The 18746-nt window shown below is 50.6% G+C and overlaps 2 protein-coding genes across 6 annotated transcripts; both read right to left on the reverse strand.

Moving 5' to 3' along the window:
* Positions 1 to 20: 20 nt before the first annotated feature.
* Atat1 (alpha tubulin acetyltransferase 1) lies at positions 21 to 12345 on the reverse strand. Of its 5 annotated transcripts, XM_048440806.3 has the most exons (13): positions 12082 to 12345; positions 11616 to 11676; positions 11445 to 11536; positions 11268 to 11328; positions 11022 to 11135; positions 10763 to 10864; positions 5829 to 5874; positions 5646 to 5714; positions 3682 to 3753; positions 3261 to 3504; positions 805 to 884; positions 676 to 718; positions 21 to 377 (listed from the first exon to the last, which is right to left on the reverse strand). In XM_048440806.3, exons 1-13 carry the CDS (start codon positions 12327 to 12329, stop codon positions 200 to 202), a joined length of 1410 nt encoding a protein of 469 aa, XP_048296763.3. In that variant the 5' UTR covers positions 12330 to 12345; the 3' UTR covers positions 21 to 199. The 5 variants fall into 5 exon arrangements, with proteins under 5 accessions (XP_048296763.3, XP_048296764.3, XP_048296765.3 ...); XM_048440807.3 differs by lacking the exon at positions 5646 to 5714; XM_048440808.3 differs by lacking the exon at positions 676 to 718.
* Positions 12346 to 12604: 259 nt separating this feature from the next.
* On the reverse strand, positions 12605 to 18614 carry Mrps18b (mitochondrial ribosomal protein S18B). The gene is made up of 7 exons (XM_048440820.2): positions 18482 to 18614; positions 17295 to 17403; positions 17090 to 17187; positions 16904 to 16972; positions 14423 to 14489; positions 13809 to 13868; positions 12605 to 13111 (listed from the first exon to the last, which is right to left on the reverse strand). The coding sequence occupies exons 1-7, from the start codon at positions 18602 to 18604 to the stop codon at positions 12822 to 12824; spliced, it is 816 nt and encodes a 271-aa protein (XP_048296777.1). The 5' UTR covers positions 18605 to 18614; the 3' UTR covers positions 12605 to 12821.
* Between the last annotated feature and the right edge of the window lie 132 nt (positions 18615 to 18746).

Raw genomic sequence — 18746 nt, forward strand, 5'->3', positions numbered from 1 at the left:
GTCACTTATTTCAATGGCTATCGAGATAAAAAATAAATACTTTTATTGCTCTGGTTAAAAATAAGATACAAACGATCTGAAGCTGACAGGCCTGTTGAATGAATGAGTGAATGCATCCATTATGAAGGCCGAGCTTTGGCTGTGTCCTGTAGTGAAGGAGAAATAATACGGACTTGGAGAGAGTACCAGGGGGCTGTGGTCACCAAGGCCTGGTGCTGCGGCGTTCCTGAAGGTTTCGAATGAACCTGGCGTTGATTATGTCCCCACCCGCCGTCCACGAAGGAGCTGGTGGAGCCTGGACCCTCGGAGCAACTGTGTGCGCAGTAGCTTCCTCCCCAGACCCATCCTGTAACAAGACCTGAACCTCACTGGGCGACCTGGTGGGCGGGGAGACGGAGAGCAGGTTAGAGTTGCTAATGGGAGCTACTGTTCTTCAAGGTCGCAGAGAACACCTGCTGGGTTGTCAGACTGGGACAATTAACAGGTCTAAATTTGAGACCATGGCAGAAGGAAACACCAAAGCTCAGCCCACGAGGAAGAAGACTTAGTGCGGTGTTAGGTAGAAAGATGCGCGGGAACCGGCACCCGGTTCACAGACTTAGAGGAAGCGAGTGAGAGTATCGTTAAGTGGTGTCAGAGGTGCTGGCAGCTATTAGGAGGACGTGTGGACCTCACCTATCCTCTGCTTCCTCTTCCCCCTGCTTCCGTTCTTGGCTGCCTGTGGAAATACCAGGCATCTGGGGAGACTGTAGTAGTGTGTGTGTGGCCCGCGTGATTGGAGAATAAGAAAGAGTGCCCACTTACCTGTACCCAGGGATGTGGTATGGATTTCCCCATGGCGGCTGTAGTGGCAGCTTTGGGCTACCAGCCCCTGGGGAGTCCCCCTGTAGAAGAAATGGGAGATGGGGAAGAGGCTCTGGAGGAAAGGTGGCATGGAGGGGTAGGAGAGAGGAGCAGCATGGGAACAGGACGATGGGCAGCTGTCACCCAGAGGGATCCTGTCTAAGCTTTTCCCAGCAAAGGTAGGGGAAGGGCTCATTTTATACCTCACTATTTCTTGACACATCCCTGCTGTCTTGCTTTATTCCAATTGGGGTGGTGTGGTATGTGATGTGACCCAGTTATGTCATCAAAACACTCATGCATGCAAGAGAAGAGCTTGTTGGACCATGTGACCTGATGTTTGGAAAACATGGTTACCCTTAGATATAAGAAATCTCAAACCAGAGTAAAAAGGCAGAATTTAGGAGGAAAAGGCTGCCTTTTCAGGGGGGTGACAGACTCTGTTGGACTATTATTATTATTATTACTATTACTGAGACAGGGTTTCACTATGTTGCCTTGGCTGGACTAGAACTAGCTACGTGGACTAGGCTCCCTTCAAACTCTTACCAAGAGCCGGGCTTAAAGGCATGCGCCACCATGCCCGGTACCCTGTGGGGACGGATGTAGGTAGAACTTGTCTGTCTTAAGAGACCACTGAAGGATTAGTGGGGCAGACATGAGGAAGTCAAAGAGTAGGAGACGAACCCAGAAACAGTCCTGAGGTTAGTGAATTCCGAGATCCCAACAAATCTTTATCCTTGATAAAGTTATCAAGGGCTGGCCAGGGGAAGGAGGTAGAAGTTGTGGGCGGGGAGGGGACCTAAGGTTCCCAAGTGGATAGCGAGGTCTGCATACTTATTGCAACTCTAGGATAGAACCAGCAATAAAGACGGGGCAGGGCAGACTGAAAAGGTGGCCCTGAGCTCGGCTGCAGGTCTCAGATCTGAAGATGAGAGGAAGAGAGGTAGGGACCCCAGGAAAGTCGATGAGGCACAAATGAAACTTAACCGCTTCTCACTGAAAATGTCAATTTAGAAAACAGAAGAATCCACACTTTATTGAGACAACACTGAGAGGGAGAAGGGCTAAGTGGGGAGAGGGAGGTCCTGCTCCCAAGGACTTGAGGGAACACGCGGGGCACCTGATCTACCACGCAGTCAGAGGGTGGGGGAGGGAGGGGAGCAGAAGGGTGATCCCCACATTATCTCAAGACAGTCTCCCGAGTCTATTTAGAGGGAGGCAGGGAGGTTAGAGGGGAATCCAGGATCTAATGGATCAGGTTTATCTTCAAAGACACAGCTAAGTGGTCCTGGGGTTTGCTGGGATCTACTGCCAAGAGAGGCTCAGGTTATCTGAAATAAGTGGTGTTGTCTGTGGGTCTCCTGTAGAGACCCCAAAGCAACACCTGAGACATCTACACAACACTTGGAAAGTAAGAGTTTGGCAATGTTGGGAGGACCCTGCTGGGAAGCCAAGGGGTCCTTGTCCCATCAGCCTGTCAGCTTGGAGGCAGAATATGCTCACAGGCTGCCGTCAGCAGACTAAAGGACAGGTGTATTTGGCAGCAGGGTGCAGGATTAGAGCTGCCAGTGGGCACTGTGGAGGGAGTATCCATTGGCAGGACACTCCTTCAGGGTTTCCCTGGCAGGGGTGGCCCTTCTTCCTTCCCTGATGGTCTGGAATCTGACCGTAAGCAGAGTGTGCTTCTCTAGGGAGTCAGCAGGAGCAGAGTGGGCTGCCTGTGGGAGAGCATATGCTGGGGGTGGGAGTGGGAGTGTGCGGGGTGTCTTCTGCCATAAGAAAAGCTACAAAGTGTTAGGCTGTTTAGAACCCTGGCAACCCAGCTGTTCACGGAAGGGGAAGAAAAGAATCCTGATGGAAGAGTGGGTTGCAGGGTTTGGGAAGAGGGAGGGAAAGGGGCAGCTGTCAGTATCGACTCTCATCGGAGCGGGGAAGGGAGCTGTGGAGGGATGTCATGGACAGGAGGAGGGGAGAGGGAAGGCAGGGAGAGAGAAAAACAGAGATGTCAGAGGCAAAGAAGAAGCTAAGAGGAAACATAAAGGACACATCCCCTCCCTAACTGTCTGGAAGGGCTCTTGGCACAGAGGCCCTTGTCCCTGGAACCCAATGGTTCCCATCTGTGAGACACATGCCTACCCCTGGCAAATGCTAAGCCAAGATTCCCCCAGTTTGAAAGGCTCAAGGCCCCCACCCGATGGATCCTGTCGTCTTCCTGTTCTTTTGATAACTCTCAGAATACCACTCTGGTCCCTGCTCTGCATAAAGCCCGGCAGACCAGTCTTGCAGAAATTTGTGTTTCTGGTAAAGATTGCACTGTTTCACATCCCGGGGAGGGGGGGGGGGGTGTCACCTTATCCTTCACCGCTCCTGACTTTTAGATATCCTGAGGCTCCCAAACTTGCAGGCCCTCTTACCTGGTGCGTCTGCGCTGAGCTGGGCTGCCCCCAGGGTCAGAGGCCAGCAGAAGGCGGGCAGTAGGGTGTGGGGGGCAGAGACGCAGGGAGCGAAGTAGCTCCTGCTCTGGCACAAAGGGTCGGAGGGGACCCCGATCCGGCGAGTTTCCCAGGCTGCTAGAGCGTGGAGGTGGGTGAGCTGGCGGTGTGGCCCGGCGAGGAGCCCTGTTCAGGGGCCAAGGAGGCTCCACAGCCACCTTTAGGACTGGGGAGAGGAGAAACAAAGAGGGTAGGAGAGAGAAGAAAGAGGAGAGTCACAATAATCAAGATCAGGCAGGAGAGGTCGCTGTGGCCGTTTATTACTGTCCCCAGCTACCTCCCCTTCGCCACTCCCAGCTCGCCTCCCTTGACCCCCCCCCACTCTTCTCCCCAACCCCCTTACATTCTCTGTCACTGGAGGAATATGGCTTAATGTCTCCCTCTGCCCTTTTGGGTGGCAGCTTCCGCGCTGGAGCTGGTGGCAATAGGGACACAAGGAAGTATTAGGAGATGCACGTTCCACACCTCCTCCCTGCCGCTTCCCCAAGATCCCAAACTTCGGCTCCCTGACACCACAGCTCCTCCTGGGAAAGCCAGAACAGAAGCCGTGCTGTGGCAAAGCCAGCACACCAGAGGGAGTCGGGGAGGAATGCTGGAGCACTTTCGGGGGAGCCAGAAGGAGTAGGCCAAACACGGAGTTTCAGGAGAAAGATCCAGGGGAGGCTGGGGCCTGGGAAACACAGGAGAGGATGGCCAAGAGGAGGTGAGCTCTTACTGTCCGTGGGTGTTGTCAGGCCCCCCTGGGGTTCTGGGGCAGTGGAATAGTCCCAGCTGGGCCAGTGAGGACCCTGGGTCCCTCTAGATGAGATGGACAAAGCCCTTGGTTAATTGGGAATTGTTCTTGGGAAGTGGGGAGAGGAGGTGCAGAACCTCTCCTTCCTGTACATAAAAGATACGGAGACTAAGGTTTATTGGGTTTTAAAACGGTAATAAAAGAATGTGGCGGCTGTGCCTTTAGTAAGGCAGAGGCAGGCCTGACAGACATGGTGAGTTCCAGTATTGAGGCCCTGGCTCAAAGAACACACCTGTAATCCCAGCACTCAGGAGGAAGAGGCAGGCAGATCTCTGTGAGTCCTAAGCCACCCTGGTCTACATAGTGACCAGTTCCATAGTGTCCATAGTGTTCCAGAACAGTCAGAGCTACACAGAGAGATCCTATCTCAATCCCTTTGTTCCCAAAAAGAAGAGGAAAAAAATGCGGGCATCTACAAAATGGCTTCAGCAAGTGGGATTTACTATATGGCAAGGGTGGGTTACCTCCCTTTCTTAGGTTCTGCGTTATAAACAAGGATGGAGAACCCAAGCAGTCCTCTGTGGATCTGCACCCATCCCAGATGGAAGCTCAACATTACTGCCTGCTGGACAGTAGCCTCCCAAACCACGGTGGGTCGTGGTCATGATGAGCCTCTGGGAGCCTGGGCTGACACTAACAAGGAGCAATGAGCTGTTCTTTAGGCCACTGTTACTCCCTTTCTAGGCCAATGGAAAGGTAACTAGCCACAAGGCTATCCCAGGAAGGAGGCCATTCTGTCTGGGCCATGCAGCACCACACCACTGGTGAGGGCTGTGCCCTCTCCCTGAGGATGTACTTCAGAGGGAGCAGGGGAGGCAGGATGCAGCCAGTGAGTTTCATGCCAAACGGGCTTGATTTTTACTTATTTATTTATCTAGAGACAGGTTTTTCTGTGTATCTCTGGCTATCCTGGAACTCTGTAGACCAGACTGGCCTTGAACTCACAGAGATCTGCCTGCCTCTTCCTCCTGAGTACTGGGATAAAAGGCGTGTGACATCATGCCAGGTAAAAATGTTATAAATTTTGAGCATTCTCTTCTAAAACACATATTTAATCTTTGGACCGTTCACATCACAATGCCATGAACAGAAATCAAAGAACTGTTGGGCTCACTCACCTGTCCCTCCCTGATGACTGAGCCTGAAACATTTACAAAGTAATTTGATTTTGGCCTGTTTTGAGGGAGCTGTCCTAGGAAAGAGGCTATGCTGGCATCAGTGGTCAGCCAAGGTCTGAAGGGGCTCGCTTCCTGAGAACCGTCGCCGAGGACGGGGCTGGGGTGCGCCTCGCTGAGAGCAGTGTAATTAGTGCATGTGCTTCAGCATTAGCGGGGCCTGAGTTCCTTCCAGTTACAAAATGCACGAGCTCCCAGCAGGGCTCAGGCAGAGGGGACTGCTGGGTACACGGGTGGCTTTAGGGTATTCTAATTGCAGCAGATGGTACCACGCGATGGAACTCTTGAGAAACTAGACTTCACTGCTCTTTAATCCCACCCAGTCCACGCAGGCTTTACCAGTGGGCGTGGCATCGACCTCGGCAGCACGAGAGTGTCGAGTTGCCCTCAGAGAGGCAGTGGGGGGCCCTGTGAGGAAGGAAGAGGGGGTGGCCCTCAGTGGGGGGCCAGTGGGACCAAGAGCCCACCTCTTTCCTTTCCCTCTCCCCACCTTCTAGACCAACGCAAGGTAAGGAGACTTACGATGCTGGTGAGCGAAGAAGCCTTCAAAGATCACGAAGTTGTTCACCTGGAAGACAAAGCAAACAAAGCTCGCTGTCCACTCAGCCTCAGCACACAGTGAGTCAGGACGGCCACAGGGGTACGTGCTTGCCCACCATGGGGCCGTGGCGTCAAGCTTCAGCCACATACACTAGGTACTGTGGCACATGTCTGCTATCCTAGCCCTTGGAAGAAGAAAGTAGGAAGACCAAGTTCAAGGTTAGCCTCAGCTACACAGAGAGCTGGAGGCCAGCCTGGGCTACATGAGACACGCCCCAAGCGGTTAAGGGTACTTGCTGCTCTTGCAGAAGACTGGTTTATTTCCTAGCACCCACTATGGCGGCTCACAACCATCTCTAACTCCAGTCCTAGCCAATCCAATGCTATTTCTGACTTCCTCCATGGGTACCAGGCACACCTGTACTGTACATATAGTCATGCAGGCAAGATATTCATACACATAATAAAATAAATCTAGCCAGGCAGTGGCATCACATGGTTTTAATGCCAGTACTTGGGAGGCTGAGGCAAGCAGATCTCTTGAGTTTGAGGCTAGCCTGGTCTACAGAGTGAGTTCCAGGACAGCCAGGAATACACAGAGAAACCCTGTGTCAAAAAACAGACAAAAACATATCTATTTTAAATATTTTTTAAAGAAAAAAAAAACAGCCAGGCATGGTGGTGCATGCCTTTAATCCCAGCACTCAGTAGGTAGAGGCAGGCAGATCTCTGTGATTCCAAGGCTAGCCTTGGGTACAGATCAAGTTCTAGGACAGCTAGGGCTGTTACAGAGAAAACTTGTCTCAAAAAAGCAAAACAGGCTGGGTGGTGGTGGTGCACACCTTTAATCCCAGCACTCAAGAGGCAGAGGCAGGAAGATCTCTGTGAGTTAGAGGCCAACCTGGTTTACAGAGTTCCAGGACTGGCTCCATAGGTACTGAGAAACCCTGTCTTTGAGAAGAAGAAGAAAAGAAGGAGGAGGAGGAGGAGAAGGAGAAGAAGAAGCAGAAGCAGAAGCAGAAGCAGCAGCAACAAGTAGCACAGGACAGCTGTCAATCAACAGAATAGACTCAAAGGTGCAGAAACAAACTAACGTGTCCATGGTCACATGATTTTCAACAAAGATGCCAAGATCACTCATTCAACAGGGAATAAACAAAAGTTTCCTTAACAAATGGTTCTTGGAAAAATGAACATCCCCAAGAATTATGATCATAGCCAGAAAATGAAGGGGCAGAGGAGATACTGGTCTGTTGAGCTCTTTCCATTCCCAGCATCCACATGGCGGCTCACAACCATCTGTGTTCCAGGGGATGCAATGCCCTATTCCCAGTTCTTCAGACACTGTATGCACACCGCGCACATACAGACATGCATCTGTTGATGTACAAGCTAGCCACTCCACTTGCCCGCAGAAACAGCATAAAGTGCCTTTATGAAGAATGTGCCTTTTCCACCGTTCCTCCCCCCCAACCCCGAGACAGGGTTTCTCTGTATAGCTCTGGCCTGTTCTGGAACTTGCTCTATAGACCAGGCTGGCCTCGAACTCACGGAGATCTGTCTGCCTCTGCCACCCGAGTGCTGAGACTAAAGGCATGCATCACCACCCTGCTAATTTTGCTTTTCACTCAGTAGAAACCAAAGCCTTTACAGTGACCTGTGTGGCCCCAAGCGTGCCCCCTTTTTTCACCTTTGCCCTCATCTTCTGCATTCCTTTCATGGCACTGACCTGGGCATGTTCTCACCGCACAGCCTTACTGCACTGACCTGGGCATGTTCTCACCGCACAGCCTTACTGCACTGACCTGGGCATGTTCTCACTGCATAGCCATGCCGCACTGACCTGGGCATGTTCTCACTGCATAGCCTTAGTACTGACCACTACCTCTCTGGGACACTGGGCCTCACACACTTTCTTCATGCCATTGCACAAATGAAGAAGCCTCTCAGTGACAGCGTTCTCCCGTATCTCACCTGTGAAGTCCCACCCGCACCAACACTGGTGTCATTTTATCAGGACACTTACCCTTACCTACAGTAAAGAAGACTTTCAAGGAAGTCCTAAAACTCACTCTGTAGACCAGGCTGGCACCAGACTCACAGAGATCCGCCTGGCCCTGCCTCCAGAGTGCTGGGATTAAAGGCGTGCGCCACCTTACCTGGCCCTAGAATATGTTATGCTTGTCTGGCTCCACCTTTAGAAAGCAGGTTCTTTTGATGGTTAAGGATTCCTAGTGCCCACAGCAGTGGCGCACACAGTGCGTTAGTCACACGTCTCTAACTCACAGTCACTCCCATGATAAACCAAGCTCCCCACGGAGCTCAGATATCTGTATTCTGGGTTGTCCATAAATGCTGACTAAATGAGAAATGCTCTGTGTGAGAACAAGGCGGACACAAGCTGCTTCAGTCTGGGGACAAAAATGAAGTAAACAACATGTCCAGGTGCGGTGGAGAACTCTGGAAGCAGAGGCAGGAGGACCTCTATGGTTCAAACCCAGCCTGATTTACCTAGGTAGCTCCAGGACTGTCAAAGCTACATAGAGAGACCCTGTCTCAAAAAAGCAACAACAGAAAAGAAGGGAGGGAGGGAGGGAGCCCTGATCAAGGATAACAGGCCATGAGGTGGCTCAGAGAGTAAGAACCCTGACGTTAGGTTCTCAGCACTCTGGCCTCAGTGGTCCCCACTCACCGTGCACGTATTCCCATGCAGGTACTCACATACACACAGGTATAAATAAGGAATGGATAGTCTTTAAAAAAGAATAAAAATAACCAGTGAGTACATAAAAACGTGGGTAAGTGCAATTGGCTGGATGAATTCCCACAAGTATGGTAATCCAGCAGTTAGGAGTTTGAGGTAGGAGAATTACTGGCTACATCCTGGGCTACACTGGGAGTCTTAGGTCAGCTGAGTTGCAGAACAACTACCTGTCTGAAAACAGACCAGCAAAAGTTCCCTGAGGCTGGCTGTAGTGGAGGCAGAGGTAGGTGGATTTCTGAGTTCCAGCCCACTGGTACTACATAATGAGACGCTCCCCAAAACAAGTCTGCCGGAACAACAACCAGCTGTGCATGTGGCACCCCTTTAATCCAGAATTCTGAGCCGACACGGGCGGATCTCTGTGAATTTGAAGTCAGCCTGCTCTACACAATGAGTTCTAGGGCAGTCAGAGCTATATGGTGAGACCCCCATCTCAAACAAACAAACAAACAAACAAAAAAAAAAGAGAGAAAAAGAAAAAAGACAAGAAGACGGGATGGGGCTGGAGAGATGGCTCAACCGTTAAGAGCATTGCCTGCTGTTCCTGAGGTCCTGAGTTCAATTCCTAGCAACCACATGGTGGCTCACAACCATCTGTAGTAACATCTTGTGCGGTGTCCTCTTCTGGCCTGCAGAACACTATACATAATGAATAAATAAATCTTTAAAAAAAATTCTTAAAAAAAAAAAACAACAGAATGAATGTTTCCAGAACATGTGACAGTGTGAGAAGAAAAGATTTAACTGTAAAAATAAGTCACACTGGACCGTGTGACATAATCCTAACTCTCGGGAGGCTGAGGCAGGAGGATCATCAGTTTGAGGGGTTATGCAGCAAATCTCTTTCAGAAACAAAACATCTGGGCACCAAGGTGTACCTGTTATCTCATAACTCAGGAGGTAGAGACAGAGACAGAGAGTGACCCCAAGTTCAAGGCCAGCCTTAGCTACACAGTGAGATCCTGTTCCAAAAAACAGTGGCACCCTGGACACAAGTAAATATAAACAACGCTAAAGGACTTTAGTAGATTGTGTGTGTGTGTGTGTGTGTGTATGTACACACACATGTACATGTAACAACAATAAAGAGGAGATAATGTGGGAACACGGGAGAAGTTGAAGGGGTAGCAGAGCTATAGATACAGAGTCTACGTATGAAGTTCTCAAAAAAAAATTAGCTGAGGTGGTGGTACACCCCTTTAATCCCAGCACTCTGGAGACAGAAGTAGGTGGATCTCTGTGAGTGACCCAGTGAGATCTTACATGAAACAACAAAAGTCAGCGTCTGGAGAGCTGGCTCGGCCGTTTTTTGGTGCTTGTTGCTCTCGCAGAGGACTAAGGTTCAGTCCCCAGCACGTGGTGGCTCACACCCAGCTGTAACTCTAGTTCCAATGGTTCTGATCTCTCCCGACCTCTGTGTGCACAGGTACGGACATGATGCACATGCATACATGCGGGTAAAACATTCAAACACATACAATAAAGTAAGCCTAACAAAACATCCAAGGTAGGACTGGCCAGATGTCTCAAGTTCAAGTCTCAGAACCCACGCGGCAGAAGGTGCAAACTGATTCTCATATGTCTTTCATCTTTACACATGAACAGGAATGCAGAGTAAGAAAATAAGATGGAGGGCTAGAGAGATGGCTTAGTGGTTAAGAGCATCACTGCGCTCTTGGTGGGGGGGTGTCCTGAGTCCAGCAACCACATGGTGGCTCACAACCATCTGTAATGAGGTCTGGTGCCCTCTTCTGGCCTGCAGGCAGAATACTGAGAATATTGTACACATAATAAATAAATAAATCTTTAAAAAAAAGAAAAGAAAACGGAGCCGGGAGGTGGTGGTGCACACCTTTAATCCCAATACTCAGTAGGCAGTGGCAGGCGGGTCTCTGTGAGTTTAAGGCCAGCCTTGTGTACATAGAGAGTTTTAGGACAGGCTCCAAAGCTACAGAGGAACTCTGTCTCAAGGAAAAAAAAAAACCAAAAAAACAACAACAACAAAAAAACGTAAATCTTTTAAAAAGGGAAGCAGAGATGCAGTTCAGCGGCAGAGCACAAGTACAGCCCGCCCAAGGGCCTAGCTTTGCTCCCCAGCACCCCAAAGGTTACTCAGCGAGATGAGGTGCTGCCTCTGTGCGGAGCCTCTAACCTGTGGGACTGTGGTTTCCAGGTTGTAGTGCTTGTTGAGGAACTTCAGCAGCTTTGGTGACGGTCGATCAATGGCCAGCTGGTGTGGTTCAACTCGCTCTTTCTGCAGGAAACCAGAGACTTGGGGGCAGGGGGGTTGAGGGGGAAGCATGCTAGCAGGAAACTGGGAGCCTGGCAAGGGAACATGAGGGAAATGGGCCACTGTGGGGCAGGCAGCAGGGCCTGTGGGAGCCTCTCACATCTATAAGGCTGGCTGGTACCTGTAACATGTGCTGAAACAGCTCTCGCCCGTGGCCGTGCCGTTGCACTGACTCGTGGATGTAAAAGTCCAGAATGCAAAGCGGTTCCACCTCGTTGTGCGCTTCACGGTCATCCTATGGCGCCGAGAATAACGTATCTTCTTAGGAGCCAGGCATCTTTGTTACCCACCCCACCCCACCCCACCCTCCTCCACATTTCTTCCCTGGCACCAAAGCTTACAAATGCCCAGTTTGCGCAACACTTACCAGTACAAAGAGTTTCTTGTATCCAACTTTGAGGAAACCAATGATGGCTCCTTTCCCTGCCCTGTGGGATGGGGAGAAGAATGAACCGGGCAGCAGCAACTGTCTGGGACAGATAGTAAAGAAAGGAGGACAGCAAAGGATAAGGGTTGATTCAGGTGGACGAACACTAGAACTCACGGTCGGGCTGAAATATCCTTTAGGATATAGACAACATGGCGGTTACTCTGCATCCTGGAAGCGCTGGTGATGGGTGCAGGGAGATGCTGGGCCTGCAGACATGAAGACACACTTTCTACCGGCCCCTTATCTGCCACCCAGTTCTCTACTCCTCCTGGAGGTGCCCCGTACCTTGGCAGACGCCTTGCCCAGTTCGTCTATAATAGTCATGATTTGCTGCTGCAGATCCACACTAGAGAGAGAGGGGGCCGGTCAGCTATGCGCCTGGGTCACAGGACCTGAGGAGTCACTCCTGCCAGCCTGCCTGACTCTCACCCGGGCTCCTCCATGGGGTCTCTGACTTTGCCTGGAACTCGACCTCCCCTCCCACCTCCCGTCCAGATCCCATGTCAGGATTACTGTGGGACAGTATGTGGGTCGCCCATAGCCTCAAGGCGAGGCCACATGGGGCCAAGGGGTGAAAGGCTACGTATGCTGGCCGATTAATCCAGCAAGGTTCAGGGTCAAAGGTCACCAAAAACAAGGCTGTGGATGCAGAAAGAATGGCCAGCAGACAGTGAGAAGGGGGCGTGGTGCCTTGACCAGGTTTGGAGAGGAACCGGGACAGAAGGGCCACGGGGCGGGTTTGAAATGTCACCGGGCCGGCGTTGTGGTTCCGGGTCGGCGGGCCGGAGGCCGCAGGTGCTGGTCCAGCACGGTGATCCGCTCCGGGAACAGCGCATCCACATCGAACGGGAACTCCATGGCCCATTGTGCGGGGCCGGACACGCCCCACACAACGTCACTTCCGCTACCAGGAGCGCACACCCTGTCTTTATTTCCAGGACCCGCCTCCAAGAATCGCCCCGCCCCAACAGCGGGGTCCAGCAGCCTAGGAGACCCCATTTGTCTGGCCAAACTGGTGGTCTCCTAGCAACAGGACTCCTCTTGCCGGCCGGTGCCCCTGTAGAAGCCAGGGCAACCAAGCATATTTCACTGGGACTGGACCTCGGAGAACAGCAAGGGAACCCACAAGACAGGATCGTCTTCAGGCACCCTTTCCTTGCTGGAGTTGCAGGCAGGGTGAGTTTGGCCGAACACACACACTCCCACCCCACAGCAGCCAGCACCCCACCTCATACACTTCACCCCCATGCTCTGAAAAGTCAGCCCAACGGAAGTCAGGGACAGAAGAGAAAGCTTTATTGTAGAAATGCTGGGCCAGCAGGTTTAAAATAGGGACAGACTTTCAAGTGCACACACCAGTCCAGGTTCTGTTCATATCAGAAGCCCTCTCCAGTTTCCCATGTGTTTGTCCTCTGCATCAGTCACTTTCTTAGGGTCTCAGAACACATGCCATCACAGAACCCAGACTCTATGCCTCCCGGTCCACAAGCCCTAAGCACTCTGGGAGCCCGTCTGCTCGGCGGAGATTTCTGCTGCTGGTGTAGCGGGCACCTGCGGCATCGACTCAGGTGGGGGGCCACTTTCTTCTAGGAGATTTCCTTGATACAGCCGGCGAAGGCGGGACAGTTCCCTCTCTGGTGGCTGTTGCCAGCTGTACCACGGGTACCAAGGCTCGCCCGACAACAATGTGGGGGCTGGCGGAGTAACACTGACAGCTCCATGAACAGTTTGGAAGTCAACATCTCGGGGCTCAACCTGGGGAATGTAGTAACTGAGGAGACCTAAGGAATTAAAGGAAATAAGGGAGGATGAGGAAAGGGAATTCAGATCCAGGGACAAGAAAAAGGCACCAGGATGGAGGGACCAACTGAAAGCACCAGGCACATTTCAGGCCCCACACTGCACAACCAGCCAAGGAGACAAAGAATAGGTGGGGCGCTGCCCACGCTCCCCTGCAAAGCTATGTTCAGTCTCTGTATATGCTGCTGAAGGGTACTGCTCACTCATCTGTGCAAAGGTGCTATGTGTCAGCCAGGTAAGAATACTACAGAATTGGGAACAAAGAACTCAAGACTGTCAGGATTCAGTGTAGAGCGACATTGCTTCCTCCGTGTTACATGTAGCAGGTCCTAGGAAACACTGCTTCTTCCGTGTTACATGTAGTCAGTCCTAGGAACACTGCTTCCTCTGCGTTCATGTAGCAGGTTCTAGGACACTGCTTCCTCCGTGTTACATGTAGCAAGTCCTAGGAAATACTGTTTCCTCCGTGTTACATGTAGCAGGTCCTAGGAAATACTGTTTCCTCCATGTTACATGTAGCAGGTCCTAGGAGCCAGAAATCTGCAGCTGGGACTCCGGGCTCCAGCACCACACCCAATTCAGAAGAAACTCCAGGAGTCAGGGGAGCACATAAGCGCCTTCCAGCCCACGTCACTCTGCTACACCTAAGAAGACCTTTCCCGCCTTGCTCTCACTTACCACACTCCCTGGCTTTCTGGATGGCCTGGGTCAGCTTCTTGTGCTGCTTCATACAGACCCCTAGAGACAGAAAACTTAACTTGGAGCCCATTCCACAAAGCAGAGTTAGCAAAAGTCTTCTATACAGAGACGGCGAGCTGACTGTGGAGGAACTGGCTTTACCGAATGACCCCTGACCTTCCCTCACAGCCAGTTTCCCATCGGCCTCATCTGTAGCTGCCTGCAAAGATAGACGAGGAGCTCAGATGTTTTCCTTGTTCCTTCTGGGTTACCTGTTTTCTGTCTGGCTGTCTTGGAACACACACTAAGTAAATCAGGCTGACCTCAAACTCACAGGGATCAGGCTGCCTCCACCTTCCCAGTGCTGGGACTAAAGGCGTGGTTTACTTCTCAAAGCTCATTTTGACAGTGGCTTACAGAGAGGCTCACCTTAGTCTTCTAAGCACACAACTATTCTAGCCTAATGAGTATCCTCATTAATACAATCTCCAAAAGCTGCAACCACACTTCTGTGTGCTACATATACACCTACCACACACTTACCACCCAACAATATAAACAGGAGTGCCCCCAAGGAAAAACCATAGTGGTATTGACAGGAGTGCCAAGCTAACCTGTATATGGGGCGTGAAAGATGATACCCGTGTGGGCGCAAACGAACTGTTCCAAGAGTTTCACATTCTGCAGGGGAGAGACAAACAGACACGTGAAGAGGTGGTCTGGAGGCTGCATGCAGACACCTTACACACCTACAGTCGCTGTGCTAGCAAACCCCAGCGGAACGTGATGGAAAGGCAAACACAGAAAGGTCATGAGTTTCAGGCCAGCCTGGGCTACATCCCAGCACTTAGGAGGCAGAAGCAAAGTGGCTCTCCGTGAGTTTGAGGCCAGCCCCATAGCTCCCCTCACGACTCTGTGTGTCTCGATGCTTCCTTCAGTTTTAGCCTCACCAATTCATTTAACATAAAAGCCAACATTCTGACACTCAGGTATGGAGAAAGCATGCTCCAAAATGTATACCTTTGGGTAAAAAACTGGGGCTAGTCATCAAGGTCCTAGAAATTACCCAGAAACAACAACAAGGCGGATATGTAATAAGTAAGCAATACAATAGCATGCTGAATATAGTGCATAAAATACAGTATGTAGCTAGGAGCAATTTAATAATTTGAACTGCATAAAACCAGGCAAACCAATCACAGGAGGTGAGCAGAGAAGAAGCAGATACACCTACCAGCATGCCCAGCCTAATCACTGCCTTCTTTTCCTAACCTCCTGCATACAAGAGACTTGGAAGCATCCTCTGTGACGCTCTGGAAGGACATGAACCTCATCAACAGAAACACACCCAGGATCCCCAGCATCCTCAATGCAGTCATTGTTTTGGCTCCCATGAGCACCTGCATGACGGTGGCACATGACTTTACAATCCCAGTACTCAGGAGGCAGAGGCAAGCGGATCTCTGAGTTTGAGGCCAACCTGGTCTAGAGTGAGTTCCAGGACAGTCTCCAGAGTTATGCAGAGAAAGCCTGTCTTGAAAAACAAAACAGGGCAGAGGTGGTGCACGCCTTTAATCCCAGCACTCAGGAGGCAGAGGCAGGCAGATCTTTGTGAGTTCAAGGCCAGTCTGGTCTAGCATATAGAGTTCTAAGAAAAGCCCCAAAGCTACAGAGAAACCCTGTCTCGAAAAACCAAACCAACCAAACAAACAAATCAAAAAACCAAGCCTCATCCTTTTGAAGTGGGGAGGGGAGAGGAAATCTACTCTACGCCATAGCTCCTTTCTTACCTGTGCTCTAGGTCCAGGCCCCAGCATCTCATTGAACACAGGAGGCCAAGCAAACAACAACTAAGCAAGGAGACAACCCGAGAACGCAGCCTGCTGAGGCAGGACAGTGAGTTGAGGTCAGCTTGGACTATATAAACAAACCCTTTCTCAAAAGAGGAAAATGGAGGAACGTTCCTCACCCCTTCCACCCCCAAAGAGGGCAATATATCTGTTAATAGTGTAGTAGGTAGATAGATAGGGCTCTTTCCCTTAAACCCCTCCTGTCTTTGGAAGTTTTTTTTTTCCAAGTAAGTTCTTTCCCTAGAAATAACAAGTTGACCTCTGAGCTAGGTGTGGCGCCATCACACAGCAGCACACACCCCACCCGTAACCCACAGCCCTTAGGAAGGCAGGAGGACCAGAAGTTTACCTGCGGGGCTGGAGATGCCTCGGTGATTAAGAGCACTGACTGCTCTTCCAGAGGACTCGGGTTCAAATCCCAGCACCCACATGGCAGCTCACAACTGTCTGTAACTAGAGTTCCAAGAAATCTGACATCTCCATGCAGATATGGATGTGGGAAAAACACCAAGATACATAAAATTAAATAAAATCTTAAAAAAAAAAAGCTACAAAGTTAGCAAGTCCGAGGCCACTTGGGATACTCAGACCCTGTCTCATCCTTAGGAAAAGTCACTTTTGTAACTGGTGGGGTAGGGAATGACAGGGCCTGAACTTGGAACTCACACTTCTGCTTCAGTCTTGCAGTGTGAGATCACAGACATATACTAACCAAGTCTGCTTTCAAATACGTGTTTTTTGTTTGTTCTCTATGTAGCCCAGGCTGTTCTCAAACTCAGAAATCTGTTTGCCTCTGCCTCCATAGTGCTAGGATTAAAAGCCTGCATTACTGAGTACAGATCAAATGTGGTTTTTTGTTTATTTTTTGTTTTGAGACAGGGTTTCTCTGTAGCTGTGGAGCCTGTCCTGGAACTAGTTCTGTAAACCAGGCTGACCTCGAACTCAAAGAGATCTGCCTACTTCTGCCTACATCTGTGCTAGGATTGAAGGAGTGCGCCACCATCTACTGGCAAATGTGTTTTTCTTACTTGGAATTTAGATTATGAATTTTAAGAGAGTGAACTAAACCCTTGTAAAGAAATCCACAGTAGGGGGTGAAAGCCCATAAAGCAGGATGTTTCCACAGCGGCAGTTGCTGGGACTGTATACATACAGGTACAAAAGCGTGGGAAACACATCCTGATTATTTCTTTAGCACTGCAGAGAGGATCCAAGTCTTAATTCTGGATAAAAGATTCTGCTTACCCTAAAGTCAACATGCAACTTGTGATCACGGCAGATGGGGCAAGGGTTCCCAGCAACTTTATTTTTACGCTGTAGAAAAGAAACTGGTAGTTAAAGACACAAAACATAGTCACAGAAAGGACCGATGTCACCCACCCTATAGTCTCCTCGTCACATCCCACCACAATGAAAACCTTAAAATCTTACAATGCATGTCTTTCGGGTCCGCTGTGGCGGTATACCACCTTTGTGGTTGCGGCGGTAGTCGGCCCACACAGGTCGAGAACCATAGCGGTCCTGGTATTCTGAAATAGAGACCACATGAGTTTATTCATTCATGCAAGTGGTAGGGATCTTCCCTAGCCAGTTACTTCAGGCCCCACTTTTTCTCACTTCCCCCAATCTGGGGTACCTTCCGATTCCAGGTATTTCCAAGGCTCATTCTCATAAGGGGACACGGGAAGTGAGGATGGAGAACCTTCTTCAGGAGGATCTTTAGTGCAAAGTGCCCGGAGGGGAACCTATAAAGGGAGTCAAATGAGAGGGTGAGTTTCTAGAAAAGGATATAACTATTTGGTTTATTATTCTTTGGGGAGAAGGGACATGTGTCCAAAACATCAGAATAATTCAGCAGAAAGAGACAATGGGAGTAGCATTTCTTCTGGTGTTAAACTGACAAGTCAACCAGACAAAGGAATAATTACTGTGTTAGGGAGACAGTAAACAAAGATCTGTGCTTGATGGGCATTAGCTGGATCTGGCAAAAAGAGAAAAGATTGCTAACCTTTTGGAAATAAGATTTATGGAGCGCAGGGGACGCATCAGACAAGGGAGAAAAAGTCAAAGACACTGAGTTGCCCAGTTTTATAAAATGCTGCAGGTCAGCATTCCACAGGGCAAACCAAAATCTGAGTGCTAACGCCAGCTTCAACGCTACCAAGCCTGTTATTACTTCGGTTGTGACCTCTGTCACCACTCTTTAGTCCCACTTTAGGGAGTGTCGTCGCGACAAGCCTTCAAGCTATTTCTCCCTGCCCTGCAGGAACCTCCAGGGTGGTGAGTACCTCAGCCTAGAGGGCAACTTCAATCCAGGGAGCAGATTAAACGCTCCAGCATGCTCTTTTAAGAAAACGACGTGTTAGGAGGTGGGGTAGAGAGTCGTAGATCACGCCTTTAATACCTGGGAAGAGGAGGCGCAAAGAGCAGGAGAGTTCAAGGTCACTTAAGAGGTCAATCAGTCCACCAGGGCAGAGTGAGACAGTTTCCGGAACACGGGGGGGGGGGGGGCGGGGGGAATTAAAATTAGGATCCTTTGATACAAGGACACTTACAACGACAAAGTTAGAAATTAGCTGTGCATGTGCAGGATCAATCCAATCACCTCATTCTTCGTCTAGTACTTAGGGAAGGCGACACGTAAACCTGGCTCTTTCCCTAAGACTCAGTACTAGAAAACGCGCGCCGCGGGGGACAGAGGGTGGTGCAGGATCGAGACGTAAACAGATGGGAAGAGCTGGGCGCCTTGAGTCCTCGCTGCGGGGCAAGGGCGGGAACGCGCAGACAGCGTGGGGAAGCGGAGAAAGCCCTCCGAGGGGTTACCTGCACGCCGTAGGAACTTCGCAAGAGGCTGGGCAACAGCCTCAGCAGCGTGCGCCGCACGGAGGCAGCCATCTTGACGCACGACCGACGCACGAACGGCCCGAAGGAGGAGCGACTGCGCATGTGCGGGGCGCTGGTTAGGGCGGGGCCGAGGCCGAGGCTCGCAATGCGGAAGGCGGATGCTCACGTGCGTTAGGACGGTAGCGTCGGAGGGCGGAGCCGGCAGAAGAGCCACGCGAATTTTAGCTGCGTCACAATCGAAGCA

Source organism: Myodes glareolus, chromosome 18, assembly GCF_982192425.1.
Source record: "Myodes glareolus chromosome 18, mMyoGla1.1, whole genome shotgun sequence".
In the NCBI taxonomy this organism is placed as follows: domain Eukaryota; kingdom Metazoa; phylum Chordata; class Mammalia; order Rodentia; family Cricetidae; genus Myodes; species Myodes glareolus.

Excerpts from the sequence above, each read along its gene's own strand:
- Mrps18b (XM_048440820.2), bottom strand. The coding sequence starts at position 18,604 with ATGCGCAGTCGCTCCTCCTTCGGGCCGTTCGTGCGTCGGTCGTGCGTC. Across the intron at positions 14,490-16,903 it reads AGTTGCATGTTGACTTTAGG|AATGTGAAACTCTTGGAACA; the intron begins GTAAGCAGAATC and ends TCTCCCCTGCAG. Across the intron at positions 13,112-13,808 it reads CCAGAAAGCCAGGGAGTGTG|GTCTCCTCAGTTACTACATT; the intron begins GTAAGTGAGAGC and ends TTAATTCCTTAG.
- Atat1 (XM_048440806.3), bottom strand. The coding sequence starts at position 12,329 with ATGGGGTCTCCTAGGCTGCTGGACCCCGCTGTTGGGGCGGGGCGATTC. Across the intron at positions 5,875-10,762 it reads TGGAAACCACAGTCCCACAG|GTGAACAACTTCGTGATCTT; the intron begins GTTAGAGGCTCC and ends TTTGTCTTCCAG. Across the intron at positions 3,505-3,681 it reads TTCCTCCAGTGACAGAGAAT|TCCTAAAGGTGGCTGTGGAG; the intron begins GTAAGGGGGTTG and ends TCCTCTCCCCAG.